We start from the raw sequence: 20,058 nt of genomic DNA, 5'->3' as shown, positions 1-20,058 counted from the left end.
CATGGAAAATTTTTGCATTTTTTTGAACCGCATATATATTTTATTCATCGTATGAGAATCAAAAATAATCAAAAAATGAATTATATTTACCATGGAATGTTGAATTTTCATGCAAAACTTAAATTGCTTGCTTTTATTTTTTATTGAATTTTCATACAAATTAATGTTTTGAAGGAGTAAGGTGCAAAAGTAAAAGTATGAAAAATAATTGTGCAGTTTGTGATAAAAGGATCAAATTAATTGGATTGTTAGTACAATAAATAACCCTCATTTAAAGATATTGGGCCACTTAATATTTTACCTTTAAAGATGTTTATAACGATGCACAGAAAGCAATTTAAATGAAGTTTTGTGAAATTTGTGATTATTAGATGGCTCATGTACATCCTCATAGGTGAAATATTAAAAGGCCCAATATCTTAAAATGAGGGTTACATATTGTACTAACAATCCAATTAATTTGATCCTTTTATCACAAACTGCACAATTATTTTTCATACTTTTACTTTTGCACCTCACTCCTTCAAAATATTAATTTGTATGAAAATTCAATAAAAAATAAAAGCAAGCAATTTAAGTTTTGCATGAAAATTCAACATTCCATGGTAAATATAATTCATTTTTTGATTATTTTTGATTCTCATACGATGTATAAAATATATATGCGGTTCAAAAAAATGCAAAAATTTTCCATGTGCTGCAATGGTACCATTTCAAAAGTGTTCTTTCTCGCTAAAAAAAACACCCTTTGACCTGAAATTTTTCGATGAACATATTTTATTATTTTTTTCTATGGTATATGAAACGTCCACACGAAATTTTATCAACCTACCACTTTTTTTCAAGGAGTACTTGATAATATTTTGACTCTTGCTCTTTAAGTAAAAGACAATTCATAAAGAGTCCAATAACTTTTTACATGATGGTCGAGACATTTTGGTATTGATTTTATTCGATCGGGCGTTAGAAAATACCTCGAAATCATGTATCATATTAATACAATATTTCATTGCCTATACTACGATATGCAACAAATCGAGTGCAACACAGAAAAAGTCTTGTATCTACCCTTCCCAATGGAATACAAGGTGGCCCAATATCTCAAAATAACTCTTAAATTGAGTACTACCAACGATGTTAATTTCATGCTTTTATCACAAAGTGCACGATTGAACTCTTTTTTAATGCTAAGCCGCCTCACTAGATCGTTTTTTTAAGGTTTAAACTCATAATAATAACGAACTTTTCATTATTGTTGTTAGAAAACGTTTGGGTTTGAAAGTGGAATCTATAAAGGGTGATGGGAAAATTTGGTTTGCTAACAACAGAAATGAAATATAAATCAAATGTTAGCTTAAATTTCGCCCGAAAAAAAAGCGGGTAGATCTAGATTTACTGATTATTCAATTTTAATTATGTTAAGTCGAATATGGTACTCAAAATAAAGCGTTCCCGGAACGTTTTCATAACTCGAAAACTGAAATTGAAGTAGGGATGGGAAAAACCGGCCGGTTTAAACCGGTTTTTTGTTCTCACGGTTTAAACCGGTTTTTGCAAAAAAACCGAACAACCGAAAAAAAACGTCAAACAAAAAAAAAGATCCGACGAGACAAAAAACTGAAAACCCTCAAAACTTTCATTTCCTCTGTCAACTAACGATATAACATAAATCATAAATTTTCATTCATATTTTTAGCTTAAAAAATTCCTCAAAACTCCTAATAAGAGTGAGTTAAGAACTCTTATAACAATAGTGCCTGGCTACACAGCGATTTTTCAATCGATTAAAAAATCACATGCGGTGGCTACAAACTGTTGTGCCCAATCACGTTCCACTTTTACATTTTCTTGCAACAAACGTCAAAGAGAAGAAAAATTTAGAAATGGAACTGTATTGCCCTCAGAAAATTCAGTTCCCTTCGTGAGCATCTTCCCCCTTAGGCGATTCAAAAATCACCGTGTAGCCAGGCACATCGCACATAGCAAACTTAAAAAAGCTTTGCTTAGGGATTTTCTTCGAAAAGTTTTTTTTTTTGGTTGACAAATTAAGTTAATTTTTTTTTTACTTTTAAATCAACCAAAAAAAAAAAAACGAAAACCGGTTTTTTGGCCCGGTTTAATCGAAAGAAAAAAAACCGGAAAAACCGAAAACCGGTTTTTGTACTAACAACCGCCATCCCTAAATTGAAGTGACAAAAACACAAAAAAAAAGATTAATTTTATATAAGTAATCTAATCCGATCACCACTTTTACAAAACATATTTTAGTATTTTCAATAAATTTTTAGGTTTTCTGAAGTGATAATTTATAAATCGATGACTTATAATCAATTTCCCCTTATGGCCAATTTATATGACCTAGGGCAAATAAGGGTAAAATGAGATGATAGTAAAACTATTTTCTGAACGGTAAGTCGTAGAAAGTTGAATCTTTTTTCCATTGGATAAATTTATTAGAAAAATGGCAGAAATATTGAAAAAATTCTTAATAAAATTGAATACTGAGCTATGAACGGTTTTTTAAAACTATGTAAGGGATAGACCTCTTCGACAAAGTGCTTATTATTGGAAGGGGACATTTTTAGGAACAATTTGAGTTATACCAATGGGAAGATACTGGAAAAAATATTGGTGTCTTACTCAACTTTTTCTTAGCTCCTAATTTTCGAATTATAAATTTTTGAAAAACAACTAGTTTTTAGGGGTATTTTTTTGAGTGTTTTTTTTATTTTTATGAATTATTGTAAGCTTGCAATAAATCTCAAACTTATAGAACTTATAGGTGAGAGTGATTTTCATGCGTTTGCAAAAAACTGAATTTAATTATTTTTCTAAAAAAAACTATTTATTTTTTGGCGTAGCTCAGTTTTAAGCTACGAGAGATTTAAAAAGCTAGATTTTCTTAAAACAACACTTTTTTGAGTGCCATCTTATTTTGAGTGTAGCTAGCTGCATAAATCTATTTTTGGTATTAAAATAGATATATAAAGCGACCCATTTTTATGAAAAACGTTTTTTTTTTATAAAAAACTGATTGCATTGGAAAAATTCCAATTCTTTTTGAAATGCTGTACAGTCATATATTTTGAGCGGAAATAATAAGCTTTGAGATTATATAAAACTTTTAGTAGGATGTCACGCAAAAACATTGACATAGAGTTGTGCGAAGAAAAAAAGGTTATTTTGTTTCGCTTTCGACTTCTTTTCGATTGCTTTTATACAATTATTCCTTTTTTTTCTAAATCTTTAGATTAATAACCTTTTTACAAGGTTGGGTTCGATATCCCGCTTTTTATAATCCCACTTTTTTATAATCCCGGTTTTTGTAATCCCGTTTCTAGTTGTTTTGTTTTAAAAAATTGCGTGATTTTTTAAAATAAAACAACTAGTTTTGATTGCAAAATCGGAATAGTAAAAAATTAAAACAAATTAAAAGTTGAGAGATTTTTCTAAACGCAAAAAATAAAATTTATAAAAAAAATATGAAAAAGTAAAGAATGTAATATTAAAAAGAAATCAATTAACAAACTAATATATACTTTAAAGTATCAGAAGAACAATCAAATCGTGATAATGCTAAGATTTATAATAACATAAAATGATCACAACACCTTAAATTAAGTACACACTACACATACACAATCAAAAGAAATTTCATTTAATTATACTAGCCGACCCAGCCCTCGAAATTCGAGTGCCAATTTCTTTATTTTTTTTTTATTTGCAACAATTTTGAACACAATAATACCAAAATAGTTTCTTTATTTTTTATAGTATTTGTTGTTGTTTTCTTACGATTAACTACACTTTTTACACAGGAATGTATAATATACCTACTTTTTGATATATTTTAAGCCTGATTTAGATATTGTTGAACTACGTTTTAACTACGCTCAACTACGTAAAAAAAGTATCGAAAAAGAAAATGCAAAGTGTAATCACCTTAAGGGCATTGTGTTTGCACCTTGCATTTCAATTCAATTCAACCTGTTTCATGTTCCATTCGTTCAAATTCCATCCGTCAATCATTCAACCTCCACCAACTTCACTCAAATTTGTCATTCACACCATTTTTTTTTCATTTAGCTTGTAGGAACATGAAAACAGACCGAGTTCTTTTTGCGATTGTGTATGTGTCCTTTGACAACAATTTTAACACGTACGTCAATCTGAAATCAAAACAACTTCTGCAAAATAAAACCAGAGATTCCTTTGATCAATAATTTTGTTTATTTTCTTCGGTAATATAAATTCAATTAAATCAAAATCAATAGGAAATTGCAGATATTATTAAGATCTAAGTGAAGATGAAGTAGAAAGTTAATTATTTTGGCCGTATGCTGTCGTTTTACAGAGACAAAATATCCTGAAGACAATCACGGGAAGAAAAGTCACAGTAATTTGACTTTTTCACAATAACTATGCCAGGAAAAAATATATTTTGATCGCAAATGGTTTTTTTTTTATTTATTTTATATTTTTCCGCAATAAAAAAACGATATTCAATTAGAATTTACTCTTTATTTGAAGTTGGTGTTCTCAAATTAACAATACGAAGAAAACTTTCAGCTTGACGTTTGAGAAATGTCAAATCTTCCAGGAAAATTTTAATGAATGCGTTCAGACACTTAATAATGATTAAAGATATGTTCACATTTATTAAAGGTATGTTCAGGTGTAGATCTTCATAATATACTGTAGTAAAAAGGTAATCCGTGGTACTATGTGGTGAGAAGCGACATTTTTTAATCAAACAAATCAATTCTTAAGGCATTACCACGACAACTGCGTCGCACAACAACGTATTTTTTATTTTTTTATGTTAAAACCATAACTACAATGACCTAAAAAGTGAAAAAGTGGGAAAATTACAAAATTAAATTTTTTTTTTTATTTCATTCTAGCAATATTTGTTTTTTTTTTTTAATTTTTGGAAAAAACTACCAAACATTTTTTTTGAAACCAAAAAATAAGCTTTTTGCATCATTATTTTTTATTTTGTCGTCGTAAAAACTGTCATAAAATGAGTTTGAATCTATCACTTTTTGACTTTTTGCAAAAAGTTGCCGTTGTAGTTATACTTTTAAAGCCTTGAGGCTTAACTACAATGACCTAAAAAGTGAAAAAGTGGGAAATTTAAAAAAGTAAAAAAAATTTATTTCTTTTCAATCTCCATTTGTTTTTGGAAAAAACTACAAAAATTGTTTTTCAAACCAAAAAATAAGCTTTCTGCATCATTATTTTTAATTTTTGGTCGAAAAAAACTATCAAAAAATGAGTTTGAAAATGTTGACTTACTGACTTTTAGCATTATCTAAGTGGCTTTTAACTACATTGGCTCAAAAAGTGAAAAAGTACAAAAGTGACAATTTTCAAACGCATTTTTGTATGGTTCTTCGGGCTAGAAAATTAAAACAAAAAATGCGAAAACCATATTTTTTTGTATAAAAACAATTTGTTAAAGGCATAACTACAATGGCCTAAAAAGTGAAAAGTGGGAAATTTACAAAATTAAAAAATTTTTATTTCTTTCTAGCGCTATTTTTTTTTAGAAAAAAACTACAAAAATTGTTTTTTTAAACCAAAAAATAAGCTTTCTGCATCAAAATTTTTATTTTGTGATGGAAAAACTGTCACAAAATGAGTTTGAAAATGTTCACTTTTTGACTTTTTGCAAAAAGTGGCCGTTGTAGTTATACCTTAACAGTTTTGACAGTTTTTCTTACCTTAAAATCAAAAATAATGATGCAAAAAGCTTATTTTTTGCTTTAATAAACAAAAACAAATAGCGCTAGAAAGAAATAAAAAAAATTTAATTTTGTAAATTTCCCTTTTTTTCACTTTTTAGGTTATTGTAGATAAGGAACAAAAAAGACGTTTTTGTTAGTTTTCCCTGAACCTCATAAGAAAAACGCTTTGCCATGCGGCGATAAAATATTAGTGCCTTTTATGCAAAAATGTAAACGTCTAAAAGTGAAAACTTGGTAAAATGGTAAAGGAACTGTCAAAGTCAGCTATTACATGAAGCCTCAAGAAGCTTGACTCTTTTTTCGAAATTTCTTTTGATAACACACCCACAAAAAAAAAAAAGTTCTGACCTGGGGTTGCGACTAAGTTTTTCAAATAATTTTTGGGTCGCTGAAACCGAATCTGGAGTCCGTTTTGCCCCATCACGTCAGGTTTTCGAGATAACCTAAAAAAATGTCACGAAAACAAAAAATTTTTTTCACTGATCTGGATATGCGAATATGTAAATCATATAGTTTTTGGATCACTGAATCCAGATTCGAAGTCAATTTTGCCCTATCACGTCAGGTTTCTGAGATATCCTCAAAAAATGTCAAAACCAAAAAAACTAAATTTCTTATTTGGGGTTGCGTCTAAGTTTTTCATATAGTTTTTGGGTTGATTAAACCGAATTCGAACTCTATTTTTCCGTATCATGTCAGGTTTTTGAGATATCCTCAAAAAATGTCAGATAAGAACTTTTTTTTTGAGTTTAGACATTTTTTGAGGATATTTCAAAAACCTGACGTGATACGCCAAAATAGACTTCGGATTCGGTTTCCGCGATCCAAAAACTATATGAAAAATTTAGTAGCAACCCCAGGTAAAAACTTTTGTTTTTTTGGTTTTGACATTTTTTTGAGGATATCCCAGAAACCTGACGTGATAGGGCGAAATTGACTTCGAATCTGGATTCAGTGATCCAAAAACTATATGATTAACATATTCGCACATCCAGATCAGAGAAACAAATTTTTTGTTTTCGTGACATTTTATGAGGTTATCTCGAAAACCTGACGTGATGGAGCAAAACGGAATTCGGATTCGGTTTCAGCGACCCAAAAACTATATGAAAAATCTAGTCGCAATCCCAGGTCAGAACTTTTATATTTTTTTGTGTGGCTGCCCTACTAACAATTTTGCTTCAATTGCATCTGTAAAGCTTTATAGAACCAAAATTGTTTGTCGGGTGTGTAATCATTCTGTGAGGCGCGTACTATTACACGATGCCTTTTGAGTCAAGGACTCAAATTTGACATTTATCTTTTGAATTAAAATTTGTTGTTGTTGTATTCCACCAAGAAGCAAAAAGAAATGTGAGGGAATGTTGAAAAAAGAAAAAGTGGAAAAAGAAACGTCAAAAAAGAGTCTCGGACTCACGACCCACGACTCTCCGGTCGGATAATTTTTTCTTTCATCTTTTTTCTCTTTTGCACTCATTATGTTTAAAAAGAGTCGCGCCTCTTGAGGCTTCATGTAATTGCTGACAAATTCTTGGGCGCTTTCATAAATGCATGGTTGCGCAAGTCTGACCAATGCAAAGTTTTCATTAATGCAAATGACAAATGTCAGGTGTTCATAAATGTAAAACGCAAAAATTTGCAGCGCAAATGTGCAAATGAAAAAATTCCCATGCGCAATGAATTTAAACTCAAAGAAAGAAAGAAAATGCGGTAAAAATGATACAGCTTTTCTTTATTTCTCAATTTTGTCAAAATATTGATTGGAAATTCAAAGTTCAATTAAAAATAACAAAAATAGCCGCGAATTTCTTGGATATAATAAATTTGTAAATATTTAGAGAAATGTTAAAAAAAGTTGTTTTTTCTTCTTAAAGAAAATATAATTGTTTTGGAGAAGAGGCTGAATTGAAACTTAAAAATTTTGCCAAATGACGCAAATCAGAAAAAGTGTTCATAAATTCAAAGTAAAATACATGCGCATATAGTTTTTCTGACATTAGTCTGATCGCAAATGACCGCATGTAAACAAAGCAACCATGCAATTATGAAAGCACCCCTTATGTTCTTTCAAGAGAGAAAAGGACGAAAATAGATTTCATTGGTATCAAAAGTGTTTACAAAAGTAATAGACTTGATTTTAATAGAATTCGATTTTAACAAAAAAAATTCATGGTAATAAAACAAACATCTTACTTTCTAAACTTAGATAACTAAAACAATGAAAGTTAACCATAGCTTACGTGCGATCTTAAAACAACGCACCAATGTGAACCCACCTTAATGTTTTTTTGATTTTCGCTGAATGCTTTCATTCATTCATTCAGTCATAAATGACATTTCATTCCAGTCGATTGGAAATTTTCCAATAGAATTCCAGTTGTTTTTGTTTTTGTTTTGTTTTTGTTTTTTTTTTTATTTTGTATCGAATTTTAATTTGTTTAATTTCGTTATTTCGGTTAATAAAAAGTAAAAAAAAATGTGATTCTGCACATCTACGCGTCATTCTCTTTCGTTCCCCTTCGGTTTTTGGGGGCCGGGTAATTTGTACCACAAAAACTATGCTCGCCGTTTAATTATATGATTTGGATGCATTTCAACAGTTTTGATATTTAATTAAATGAAATATCTTTCACTTGTGAACTCAATTTAAGGTTTGAATCATTTTATGTTTTTATAAAAGAAATACCGTTTTCATAATATGTTGTAGGTACATATTATATGGGCTTTACGACGCAAAAAAATCAGTTTTATTAATTTTTTGTCTAGTTCTCATGTTTATTTTATTTATGCATTAAGCATGTATTCTGTAAAAAAAAAAACGGGATTTTCGGGATTTGACGGGGTTTTAAAATGCGGGATTATAATTGATCGGGATTTTAAATAAGGGGGATTTCAGAAGACGGGATTTAAAAAATTGGTATTATAGTAGACGGGATTTTGAAACTTTTTTTCGGGATTTTCGAAAAACGGGATTTTTAAAAAGCGGGATTCCGATACGCTCCCTTTTTTACAGTAGAGCCCAAATGAAACAATTTCCCAAATCATCTAATGAAATAATTTCCTTAACGATTTGACATTGTCAATTTCTAAAAGTAAAGTGCATTTTTTCATGACCCTTTGCACTTTGCAGCAGTGTTGCCAGAGAATTTTAGAGACAAGGAGCCGAATTTAAGAAGTCTTGGCGTCAAAAATCGCCAATTTCAAAAACCGTTCTTTATAACTCATAATATGTATTTTGTACCATTTTTTAAAATTAAAAAAAAAAATTTTTTTTTTCAAACTTTAAATTAAATTAGATTTATGATAATATAAACAAAAACTATAAGGTTTAATGGAATAAACTCATTTTTCTCATCATGATCAATTATATTCCGTTTGTTGTAAAGCAAATAAAAAAATGATCTGACCTGGATCACGAAAAAAATAAAACACATCTACTATTGCATGTTTCGTCATTGAATTGACTCAAATATCCATTTCATAAACAGGACTTTGTCATAATATACCTACTTTACTTAAATCTAAGTTTTCGTTTTTGAAACATTAGATTCATTAAGGCCCATTTGCTGAAACGAGTCTTAAATATTTATGTGAAACATAAACCCTTAAGTTATACATAGCGGTTTGCACGAACTTCAAATTGTGTCATAAATTCCTCTAAGTTTAACATAACTTAGGGGCAAGAAATAGTAGAACTTAAGGATTTTATGATCAACTTAAAGTATTTAATTGACCAAAAAAGAAAGAACGCGGCTTAAAAAATTGATGTATGTGGGAGAAAAGGAAAAAAATTATCAATTTAATATAAATTCACTCACATTTATTAGCATTAACCATCTTCAAACGGTAAAATTTACGACACACATTTTTGAAACACTGTTCACTTTTTGTTTTTATATATCTCATATTATTTTTTGACAAACAAAAATATTTGCAAAACAAATTCTGTCAAATGAATAATTTTTTTTATTAAATTAAACACATTTTTATTGCCACTTTCACTATTTAACACTTTTTTCTGCAATAAAAATTGCAAAAATAATAAATTTGTTGAATTATTCCCGGTTAATTTCTCAAAAACAATTCAAATACACTGACGTTTGAGTCGTTTGACATTTTAATTTGAAGCTCTCAGCGATTTCTCGCATGAAAGTGAATCGTTGCTAGGTTTAACATAAATATTTTTTAGAAACTTAGAATAAACTAAGTAAAACATTAGAGCTATGTTCGACCTATCTAAGATTAGAATTTATGACTAGTATGAGCAAATGGGCCTAAATTTGTTTCTTTGAGAATAGGTCTCAAAAATATTAAATACAAAAGATTTGATTTGTCTGATAGGCAACATATTGAATATACGACATAGTTCGAGTTGTAAAGCACCGTTCTTTGTTAGTTCTAAGTATTGTGATAAAAAAGACAGCGTAGAAGATCTTAAAATGTTTTTAAACTAAAAATCAGTGTTCTAATTGACGAGCTCAAACGATTTTTTATAGGAACTCGATGACGGTGATTGTGGAAAAGTGGAAACAAAAATGAATAACATGGAAGTAGGTAAATTCACAATTGCGCTATTCAGCAAGATGTCAGATTCTACTTCGAAGAAGTTTAGTTAAACTTCGAAGACTTTTAAGGTGTGATCATAATAAAACATAAAGAAATCAAGTTTCTTATTATAAAAGTTTTTAATTTTGAAAGAGCCAAAATTCGCCAAATTGAAAACTTAAGGAGCCAAATTTTGATAAATCGGAAATCAGAATTTGAAGGAGCGTGGGAAAATTTGAAGGAGCCGGTTTGGCTATAAATAGCCGGTCCTGGCAACACTGCTTTGCAGACAATTTAACTGCTGGTCTTTGCACTTCTGCACTGCCGGCAAAAATCAATCGTTCTCACTTAACGGCAATCGCTTTGTCTCAATAAATACTCGATACGACATTTTTTAGTTTTATCAACCGTCAATCAGTTTTTTCTTATGACGACCAGTTTTTATTTTTTCTTCCAAAGTACACATTTACGAAATAAAAAAAAATATTTCCCATACCGGGAATCGAACCCGGGCCTTCTGGGTGAAAGCCAGATATCCTAGCCACTAGACCATATGGGATATGCGAAAGAAACAAAGAAACACAAAACTTAAAAACAAAAAAATATTTATAAAACGTAAAAATATGTCATATAGAATAAGCTATTTATAGCTTATCCTCCCTACTTAGCATCCACACAATAAAAATTGTATCTTTTGTCTTATATGCAATTTCTCTTTCGTCATTCTTTTGTTAGAAGAAGGTATATAGCTTATTGTTTCAGTTTTGAATTGCTTTTGAATGCCATTAAAAATGAAAGTAAAGAATAAGTATTGAAGGTCAAGTGAAAACATGTGTATAACAAATAAATACTTGATCATAATAATAAATGGAAAGTAATCGCTTGGGGGGTTTTATTACTTTTAGTATTTTCATGAAACAATTGGGATAGATAGAAACCTTGATTTTTTCTCTTATCCATTACAAATAAAATATTTTAATATTCTTATTTTACTTCCAAAACCCTAAAATTAATTTTTTTACCCCTTTAATGCTCATATAAAGCCACTTTACCAATACAGCCATTATGCATTATTGCATTCCATATATTTACTATATCCGGATGCACACCCGCCGTCCATATTCCCAAAAGGCCAATAAATATATCCTCTGGCATATAAATTACCATCAATCATTTCCATAAACCCTAATGAATATTAAATGACATGCATTGAACGCAACCCACAAACATGCTATAATATTATATATTCTGACATACAAACAGACATTCACTCTCACACATACTTATTACCAATATCATCCTGCACAATATCCAACCTCAATCATAACCAACGCCCTCCTCCCTTTTATCACATCATCGTTGTAATGGAAATTGAAATTTTGCAACTGACATCAAATTTATATCAAAATATAAATAAAACCACAAAAAAAATTAGCTGTATAACAGTTTGACTGTCAAAATAAGCAGCAATCTCTTGCAGATACAAAATTGGGCTAAAAGCAAAATTTGCTGGCCCATATTTGAGAGTATTGAAATCAATTTTTCAATCAATCCTCTATATTTTTTTTTTCACTTGGCCATCAAACCAAAAGCAAAAAGCTATTTAATCTGTTTAAATCATTCAGCGAGATTCGAGCGAGGACGAAGAAAATGTAGGCTAAACCTTTACCTAAAGTCATTTCAAATAAATTATTATCCTTTTTCTTGGATTTTTTTTTTATTTTATATATGGTCGATGACATCCTGTCGTTGGTTTACTTTTTATGTTGTTTTTTTTTTTTTGCTTTCTCTTCGATTGAAGCTGTTCCAATTCGAATTCTCAGTGTTTTGCTGTCATAAATTTTTTGAAGATTTTTGTTTTTTTTTTTTCTTACACAGAGTATATAGGGGAAATCCTTTTTGGAACTTGTCCAAAAAAATTGAAAAATTTAGCCTGAAAACATAAGTAAATATTTTATTTTGATAATGCAGAGCGTTGACACAAATTTTTTTTGTTTTGTTTTTCTAATTCAAACTTAAAACAAAACAAAAGAAATATAAGTTTTGTAAGAGCAATGGACATGGTTATTGAACTGTGTGAATAAGTCAATATGATGGTACTTCTTTTGTTTTTTTAAGGTCGATAACTTTGAAATAATTTTTTTAGTTGAAGTGGAATAAAACAAGAAGTTTCTTTGAATCGTTTAAAGTACTTTCTTTTGTAATCTTCGTAACAACTCATCATTTTTTAAAATAATACAAAAAACAGAAAAAAGTACGTATACGCCACCGATTCCACCGAAAGAGAGAATGGAAATGGCTTACACATATCATTAAAAAAAAATTGTTTAAATATAAATCAATTATCGAGAAATTGAACAAGTTTTCATTGCAAAATGCAGCTAAACGGGTAAAAAATAATTTTTTATTGAACGCCGAACCATCACCACCAAACCATAGCCGAACCATAGCAGTTTGGTGCAAAATTACGTAATAGGTACCTCGTCGGTGGTTTGGTGAACAAGTATTCGTTGTGCGAAATTGGTTTAGCCGTGGTTTAACGGTCAAAAAGTCGTACATAGGTGGTTCGGTGGAATTCGATTTTTAGTCTGGGCAATTTATATGATCCAACGCGTTCATGAGTTCACACTACAGACAACTTTTTTTGGGCAATCTCTGTGCGTCCCATACATGTCTCACATCTGAACTTTGAAGGTCTGGGATCTTTGCTAGTTTCAGGATGCCTTCGGAAAATGTTCTGAGTAGAATAGTTAGTTCTAAGATTCAAATCGATAAAAAAGTTGGCACTAGCAATTTTGAACTGGTTTCACTTACTTAAAGCTCTTCGTCTAAACACACCTTTTAAAATGACACGGAAGTAGTAAATTATTGTATTAGTGATGAGTAGATGAAGAATTGACATAAATTTAAGGGTCGGTATGATTGATGGGATATTTCGGAAAATATTGGTAGTTCGGAAATTGTATTCTTTCGCGCCTTCAGTCTTGGACTCCTAGTTTTTTGGGTAGTTTTAATTTCGTCGTACTCCGAACATTTTGGTAGGCGTTTCGTTTATATTAAATTTCGGGGATCAGTTTTGGGGCCTTCCAAATTCCTTGACCTTAAGAATTTTCTTTCCATTTATCTGATGTTGAATGTAATTGATAAGAAAACTTTCTCTATGAATTCTGGGCTCCCCCGATACAGTAGGAGTAGCGTGCCCTGAAAAAGGTCTTTGGCATAAAGAAAACTCCTTAATTTACAATCAATGCTTACAAAACTTTATCTCAATGCTTTGGCGGCGTTTCGACAGTTGCCACAGTCAAGAGGCTTTTTGGCTACTTGGCTAGAGTGTGAGTAATTGGGTAATGGGTAGTGTAGATACTTTTTCCCTTTCCTTGATTCTGACTTTTGGGAAGAGATCTTGAGAGGGCAATACAAAAAAAATTGTAATACAGTTTATTACTCACAGCTCCCTGCTAAAGGGTCGTCCGGGCTGCCTGGAACCTGGTCTCTCCAGATCCGAAAGAGGTTAGTGCGAATGGACCTATGCCATGTTTTGTCAATTAGATTCAACCTCGGTTTTAAAGGGACATCGCACCCAAGAACATCAAAGCGATACCTATCACCTATGCATCGATTTCAAAATCGTATGACAAAATCTAATTAGACGAGCTAAAAGTCAAAAAGAGTCTACTTTTGGCATCCCTGCCAAGCTTGTACGTCGATCAGGTTGGTAGTATCCTCATCGTTATCTTTGCTATGCGACTTTTTTAAAATCATCCTTGAAATTATAATAGAGAACTCTAACGTCAACATTGGAAAAGAAGATAGAGCAACGAAATGTACAGGTTGTTTAAGAACACTTACCTAGCCAAAAGAGTAGAGGGCAACAATAATTCATAAGCCTGGAAAGACTCCAACCCGGAGAGGTGATGCAGTGGAGTAAGAACGCGTTTTAGGTGATGTACTCAAGTGCAAAGGTACCTCAATTAACTGGATACCTTGCGAAACTGGATACTAAAGCTGGCTGAAGAAACTTGTTGGTTCAGACCTAAATCCTCATTGAATTGTAGCGCCTCGCTTTTAGTGAGAAAGTTATAAGAATAAAGACTTCAATTTCCGTTCAAATGGAACTTTTATACGTTGACTCAATAAAAGACTTCAAGAATTTCTCTCCTGGAGTTTAATTCAAGGACATTAAATCCAACACAATTTCTTCTCAAATGTGTGACAGTACAAACTTCTTCCTATCCCTCAATCCAACCTTTTATTGCTGTGCAATATAAGTTGCACTTCAAAAGACCTTAAGTATTACAGACATAAAGTTTAAACTATGACTACTACTAAAAGTTCTTCCTTCCTGGCAATCTCTTATTTTCAATTAAATCAAAGCTAATCCGCTGAATTATTTTAGTTTACTATATGTCCTTAAAAATACTGTTTTTCTTTTTATGATTGCACTTCACTTAGCATAGTCAATTCTGGATAATAGTTTCCATACAATTTGCAATTGGTAAATCGTTTACCATCAATGAACTACCCACTTAAGATTATTATCTCTTGAACAAATAGGATTTTATTTTTGTTCTTTATTTTTATTTTTTTTTTAAAGGATTTCAAAGAGAGGACAGAAAAAATAGTATTCCAGTGAACTAAAACAATCGAAATTAAATATTGATCGTACTGTGATGGTATACTTGTTCTTGTCATTTATTCCAAATATCCAAAGAAAAACAAACAAAAAAAAAGTATTGTTTTACAATCGAGACAATTTTGTTGTTGTTTTTCTTCATACTTACATATAAATTTAGATAAAAAAGACAACAGAACAAAATCAGGAACAAAAACAGAGAGAAAACGTAGTCCTCGTCGGTCGTCCTGTTAACAGTTTCATATAACCATTAGTTTTATACCCATTCCATTCAATTACAATCTTTTCTCGTTCTTGTTTTCTTATACCTTTATAACACATGATACTGTTATACAAGACACACACATACAAACATATACAAAACATAACGATCTCTATGGAAACCAAACCAGCAAAAAAAAAAAATGATAGTTATAAGAAAGATAAGACTTCTAGTTTATTGTGTTTCCTGCACATTTCAAATGGACAAATGCAAAGGAAAACAAAAAATATAGCAACGATTTTTTGTCCCATTGAATACCATTTGAAAAACAGGACGACAAGGAAATGCGAAATATCACAGATAAGTATATTGAAAGCTCACACAGAACACCAGGACAACAGAGGGGGGGAATACTCAAGTGAACCAAACAATCAAATAAAAAAAAAAAAATGCATCATGCTTTGCTTATATGTCGTTCGAGTATGTAGAATGCATTCCCTGGATAGTTGAGTGTGTAACGGTGTTTAAGTATCCTTAGGGATATACTTCTTCTATATATTTCATTGGGGGGTTTAACTGTAACTGCACTGTGCCAGCCACCATCACTGGAAAGATGTGTGTTATTTCTATAACACTGAGTTCTGAGTGTGTTTGTATGTGTGTTCGAGTGCATGTGTCTATTTCCGGTGAAGTTTCTTTATTGCCTTGTGGTTAAGAATATTTTTTTTTTTATTTTGAGGACAAAATATTGTTATTTTATGCAAGTAGTCTGGTTTAATTCTGTCTAAGGAATAATATGCATCTATAGGTTTTTGTATATTAAACATTGTTTAACCAAAGAAGAACTTTTGTTAGCTGGAAACTCTTGTTTCTGAGAGAAGATAAGTTCATTCGAAACACATGAGTTGAAAAAAAATAATATAAAAATAAAATACGATTCTTACAGAAGTTTCGTTCAGATAGGGTTGCCTAATACAATCTTTCAATTTGAAAATGGCATTCTTTTTTATCATTTGCTATTAGTTGGTTAGTTAAGATGGCGATCACAGTCCACGATGGATCTCGGCCTCAACCATCAAAGCTCTGTAGCCAGCTCGGTTCCAAGTAAGCTGTTTCACATGACCTGACATTAGGTCTTCCGCTGTCACGTTGTCTATCGGGGTTGGATACGAAAACTCGAGGGGCTAGTGCGTTGGTGTTCATACGTTCCACATGACCCAGTCATCTTAACGGCTGAATTTTCAGCATTCTCACCAAATCGATGTTACTTTTAAGGCCGTATAGCAATAAGAACCAATTAGGTCGTTGGCCAATTTGTAAGCGATCACACAGTAAAGCCGAAATTGTATATCCGATGTTGAGAAGACTTACACTCCTCTAGTTGGCGCAACTCAGAGCGTTTCCTTCTTGTAAATTGAGCATACTACAGCTAGTTTCCATTAAGTGGGCATACTTACTTCCGACCATGCATTACAAATGAATTGGTGCTGCTTCAAGCAGTTCGTACAGTAGTAGGCCATCCTAGACAGCAACTTTATGCGACTTGAGTCTTGGGATCGCTGTTTCGATATCTTTTAGGTCTATCGTAACCATCCAAAAAGAATAGAATTGTTCTATCCTAAAGCGGAAGTATGGGCTTCTTTGCTGCTTAGCAGTTTCGAAAAGTGACTTTTCCAAATCCTCAGCACAGCGTATTGCTTACTTTATTCCCGTTTTCATTATGGCAGGCGCACAATTCTATTTTGGGCTGATATCCCCTGTGTAGATTGTTTCGACCACTTGTTTTTCGTTTCGTCTCTTTTTTCTGTCTTAAAATTCGGTATTATTTCTCTCTCCATTTTTTTATGTAATGTAAATCTCTAGGGGAGTGAACGGTCAGCAAAAGTCTTTTAACGTCAAATTTTCCATGGTGCCATGGATATCCGTATCCGAAGGCTTTTAAGGTAGTTTTCCGAATCAATGTTGGCTCCTCGGAATCAATCGTGAAAAAAAAATAATTTTTCAAAAAAAATTTTTTTTTTTCATTCCCAATTTTTTTATTTTATTGAAACTTGTCAAAAAAAAAAAAAAAAATAAAAATTTCTTTGAAAAAAAAAAACTGAAATCTTAAAGAAAATCGCCCCTAGTGACTTATCTATCCTCTAACTTAATACTAGTTTATTGCCGATCTTTATGATCTTTATCTCCAAATGGATTTTTTTTACAAAAACCCTTAACTTGCCCGTTTAGAGCCAATCGAGAAATACTGTTGATGACATGAAATTATTTCATAAAAAATTAATATTCTATTTTAAAACTTACAACATACATTTTTTTTAAGACTTCGACCTTGATACCATAAATCATTTCACATGTTTTTTCTAAATAAAGAATTTGTATTTATTTATTAATTACATGTCATTTGGGGTTGAACAAAATTCTTTAATTCGAAAATTTTTATTTTAAGAAACAAAAAAAAAACACTACAATGTGTTTTTTTTTTCTAACATTGTCAGATAAACACAACTGATCGATACAATTGTTCCATTGAGTTTCAAATAAGAAACCTATTCAATTGGGTAGTGGTTTTAAATGAGTTTATAGTTGTAAGAAATGAAACAAAGTCTTTTTTGATAAAGAAAGGCAAATACGTACTTAATTAATAAAATTAGTGACACTCTGGCGTATACGTAACAAATAATTTTTTTTTTTTGTTATTTTAACTTTTTACAAGCTAAAACATTCTGTGAATAGAAAGTGAAATGAAGACTCAACCCGTTTCAAAATAAGTTTTTTAAAAATAATAATTTTCTTGGGAAGAAAACATTCTTAAGAGTCAATAAGTTGAAAAACTGTACGTACAAACCAAAAACTTTTAGATTTAAAACAAATGCTTTTTTTGATTTTTGTTTATGTAAAACTTGTCGTGTTTCTCGATATTTTCACCTTTAATTTAACTCATAAATTTAATTAAATAAAAATCATATAAAACCTGAAAAAAAAATTTGCTTGCATCACCGACTGTATGCAATAATTCACCCAAAAATCATGCCCAATTATGTTCGTGTTGACACACATTATACCAATGGACGAACATTTTGCTAAAAAAGACAATTACATTAGGAATACAAAATTAGCTGACAGAAACATTTTCTCTTTCAATTCACAAAAAAAAAAATAAAATAAAAATTTTAAGAATTCCCCAAAAAATAACTCAAGTAGCACAGCATCACCAAAAATACTAAAAAAAAAAAAACAAAAAAAAAATCCGTCCTTTACGAAAGACTGAAGAAAAAAAAAATAAATAGCCAGCACAGATGGACCGAGAAATTCCTTTCGCTAATCATTTTGTTCTCTGTGTGATGTTGTGTGTGCACACACAACACACACAGTGTGTGTTGCTCGCTCGCTGCTCTTTGCGGGCACACAGTTGACTTGGATTGAGGACAAAATACTTTGCAGTTCATCCATCAGCTGTTACCGCAGCACCAGCAGCAGCAGAATCAGCAACAGCAGCATCGCATCCATATCAGAGTCTCGCCAATGCTCAGCTAATGCATTCGAATTTAATCTTCAATCTAGCTCCCAACAGCAGTGTGTGCTTTGTGTCTGTGAGATACTTTTGGCCATTTTGACCAAACCAACACCAAGCTAAAAAAAAAAAATACTCACTTACATACAAATTGATTGCACTGTGTGAAGTAATCTTTTGCTCGCATGAAACGTGCCTAAAAATCATGCAAAAAAAAGCAAAAAAAAAAAATAATCGCTGCAACATCAGCATCGGGTGCATCACAGCCGGCATTGCATACAGCACGGCTCGAATTGTTCGTCCGTCCGTCGTCGGTCATAGCATAATTATACATCGTTGACCTATAAAAGTTGTACAATTTTTTGCAAAAATGAAATAAAATTAAAAAAAAAAAACGAAAAACATTTCGATGATAGCGAATGATGCTGGTGCCAGTGCAATGCGGTTATTTAATATTGAATCCAAATGAATTATTGAACAAAAAAAAAATTTTTTTTTTAATTTTTGAATATTTTATTGATATTTCGTAGGATTTTTTTTTATTACGTAGTGTGTACACAACGAGAGATACAAATAATAAAAATAAACATATAAATAAAATTAATATAAATAAAAATAATTATGAATCGAAAAAATGATATTGTGAAGTGGATAGAGAAATATTTGAAAATCGAAATAAAATATTTTCGGTTAAGTGAACTGAAGAAAAAATAAAACAAAAAAAAAAAATTATTCGATTGTGATTTTGGTTTGTATTCTTCGTGCTTTTTTTTGATAGTTTTTTTTTTTTTATATAAATTCTTTTGACACAAGCGATTTATAAAGAATTCATCGCTACAATGTTTACCTGTTTGTATCAGCTATGGGATTGGTAAGTTTTTTTTGAAAAAAAAACCTTAAAGGAACATTTTTGCTATCAAAAAAAAAAAAATTTTTTTTTTGGTTATGCAAGATTTTTTTTCTTAATTTTACAATTTATGTATGATTTTCTACTCATTTTACCTCCCGTTGAAATTTCTAGGTGATAACATGTCCGGTCATTTTTCAATCGCTTTTAATAAGGGATCAAGCTTTCCTGTAACAAAATGTCAGCAAAATATCAGTACGAAAATAAAGAATAATTGTCACGGTACTGACTTTCCGCTTTATCGAAATTTTACCATCACTTTCGCGCAGACAAATTCGTACAAAGTTTTTCTAGATCTACGAAAAACTTAAAACCTTCGTAAGGTAGCATTTTTTGTCTGTAAAAATATCCTCCGTGGCCGTGGCCTTATACCATCACTAATTGCATACAAATTTGCTTCATATTCTATAGTCCTTTCCTACTTCCTACTCGTGTTTATTATGGACACACGAGAATATCCTCAAAATGTCAGTAGCGTGCCTTTTACAAGAAAATATCCTCAATACGTCT

General features: G+C 31.0%; 1 protein-coding gene and 1 non-coding gene across 5 annotated transcripts in view; one reads left to right on the top strand and one right to left on the bottom strand.

The window, feature by feature from the left end:
* The window catches only part of LOC129914533 (uncharacterized), a 148,726-nt gene that overhangs the window by 102,278 nt on the left and 26,390 nt on the right, over positions 1-20,058 (top strand). For 2 of the 4 annotated variants that reach the window (XM_055993842.1, XM_055993836.1), the window contains exon 2: positions 19,172-19,512. The exons of the other annotated variants lie outside the window; for them this stretch is intronic. In XM_055993842.1, coding sequence (XP_055849817.1) covers positions 19,481-19,512 — 32 coding nt within the window. In that variant the 5' untranslated portion in view covers positions 19,172-19,480. The remainder of the gene's footprint in view (positions 1-19,171; positions 19,513-20,058) is intronic. 4 annotated transcript variants of the gene reach the window in all.
* Trnae-uuc (transfer RNA glutamic acid (anticodon UUC)) lies at positions 10,783-10,854 on the bottom strand. Its single transcript has one exon. It is a non-coding gene; the product is annotated as a tRNA-Glu (tRNA).

Source organism: Episyrphus balteatus, chromosome 3 (genome assembly GCF_945859705.1).
Source record: "Episyrphus balteatus chromosome 3, idEpiBalt1.1, whole genome shotgun sequence".
In the NCBI taxonomy this organism is placed as follows: domain Eukaryota; kingdom Metazoa; phylum Arthropoda; class Insecta; order Diptera; family Syrphidae; genus Episyrphus; species Episyrphus balteatus.
The sequence above is the reverse complement of the archived record's forward strand: the minus strand, read 5'-3'. Positions and strand labels throughout refer to the sequence as shown.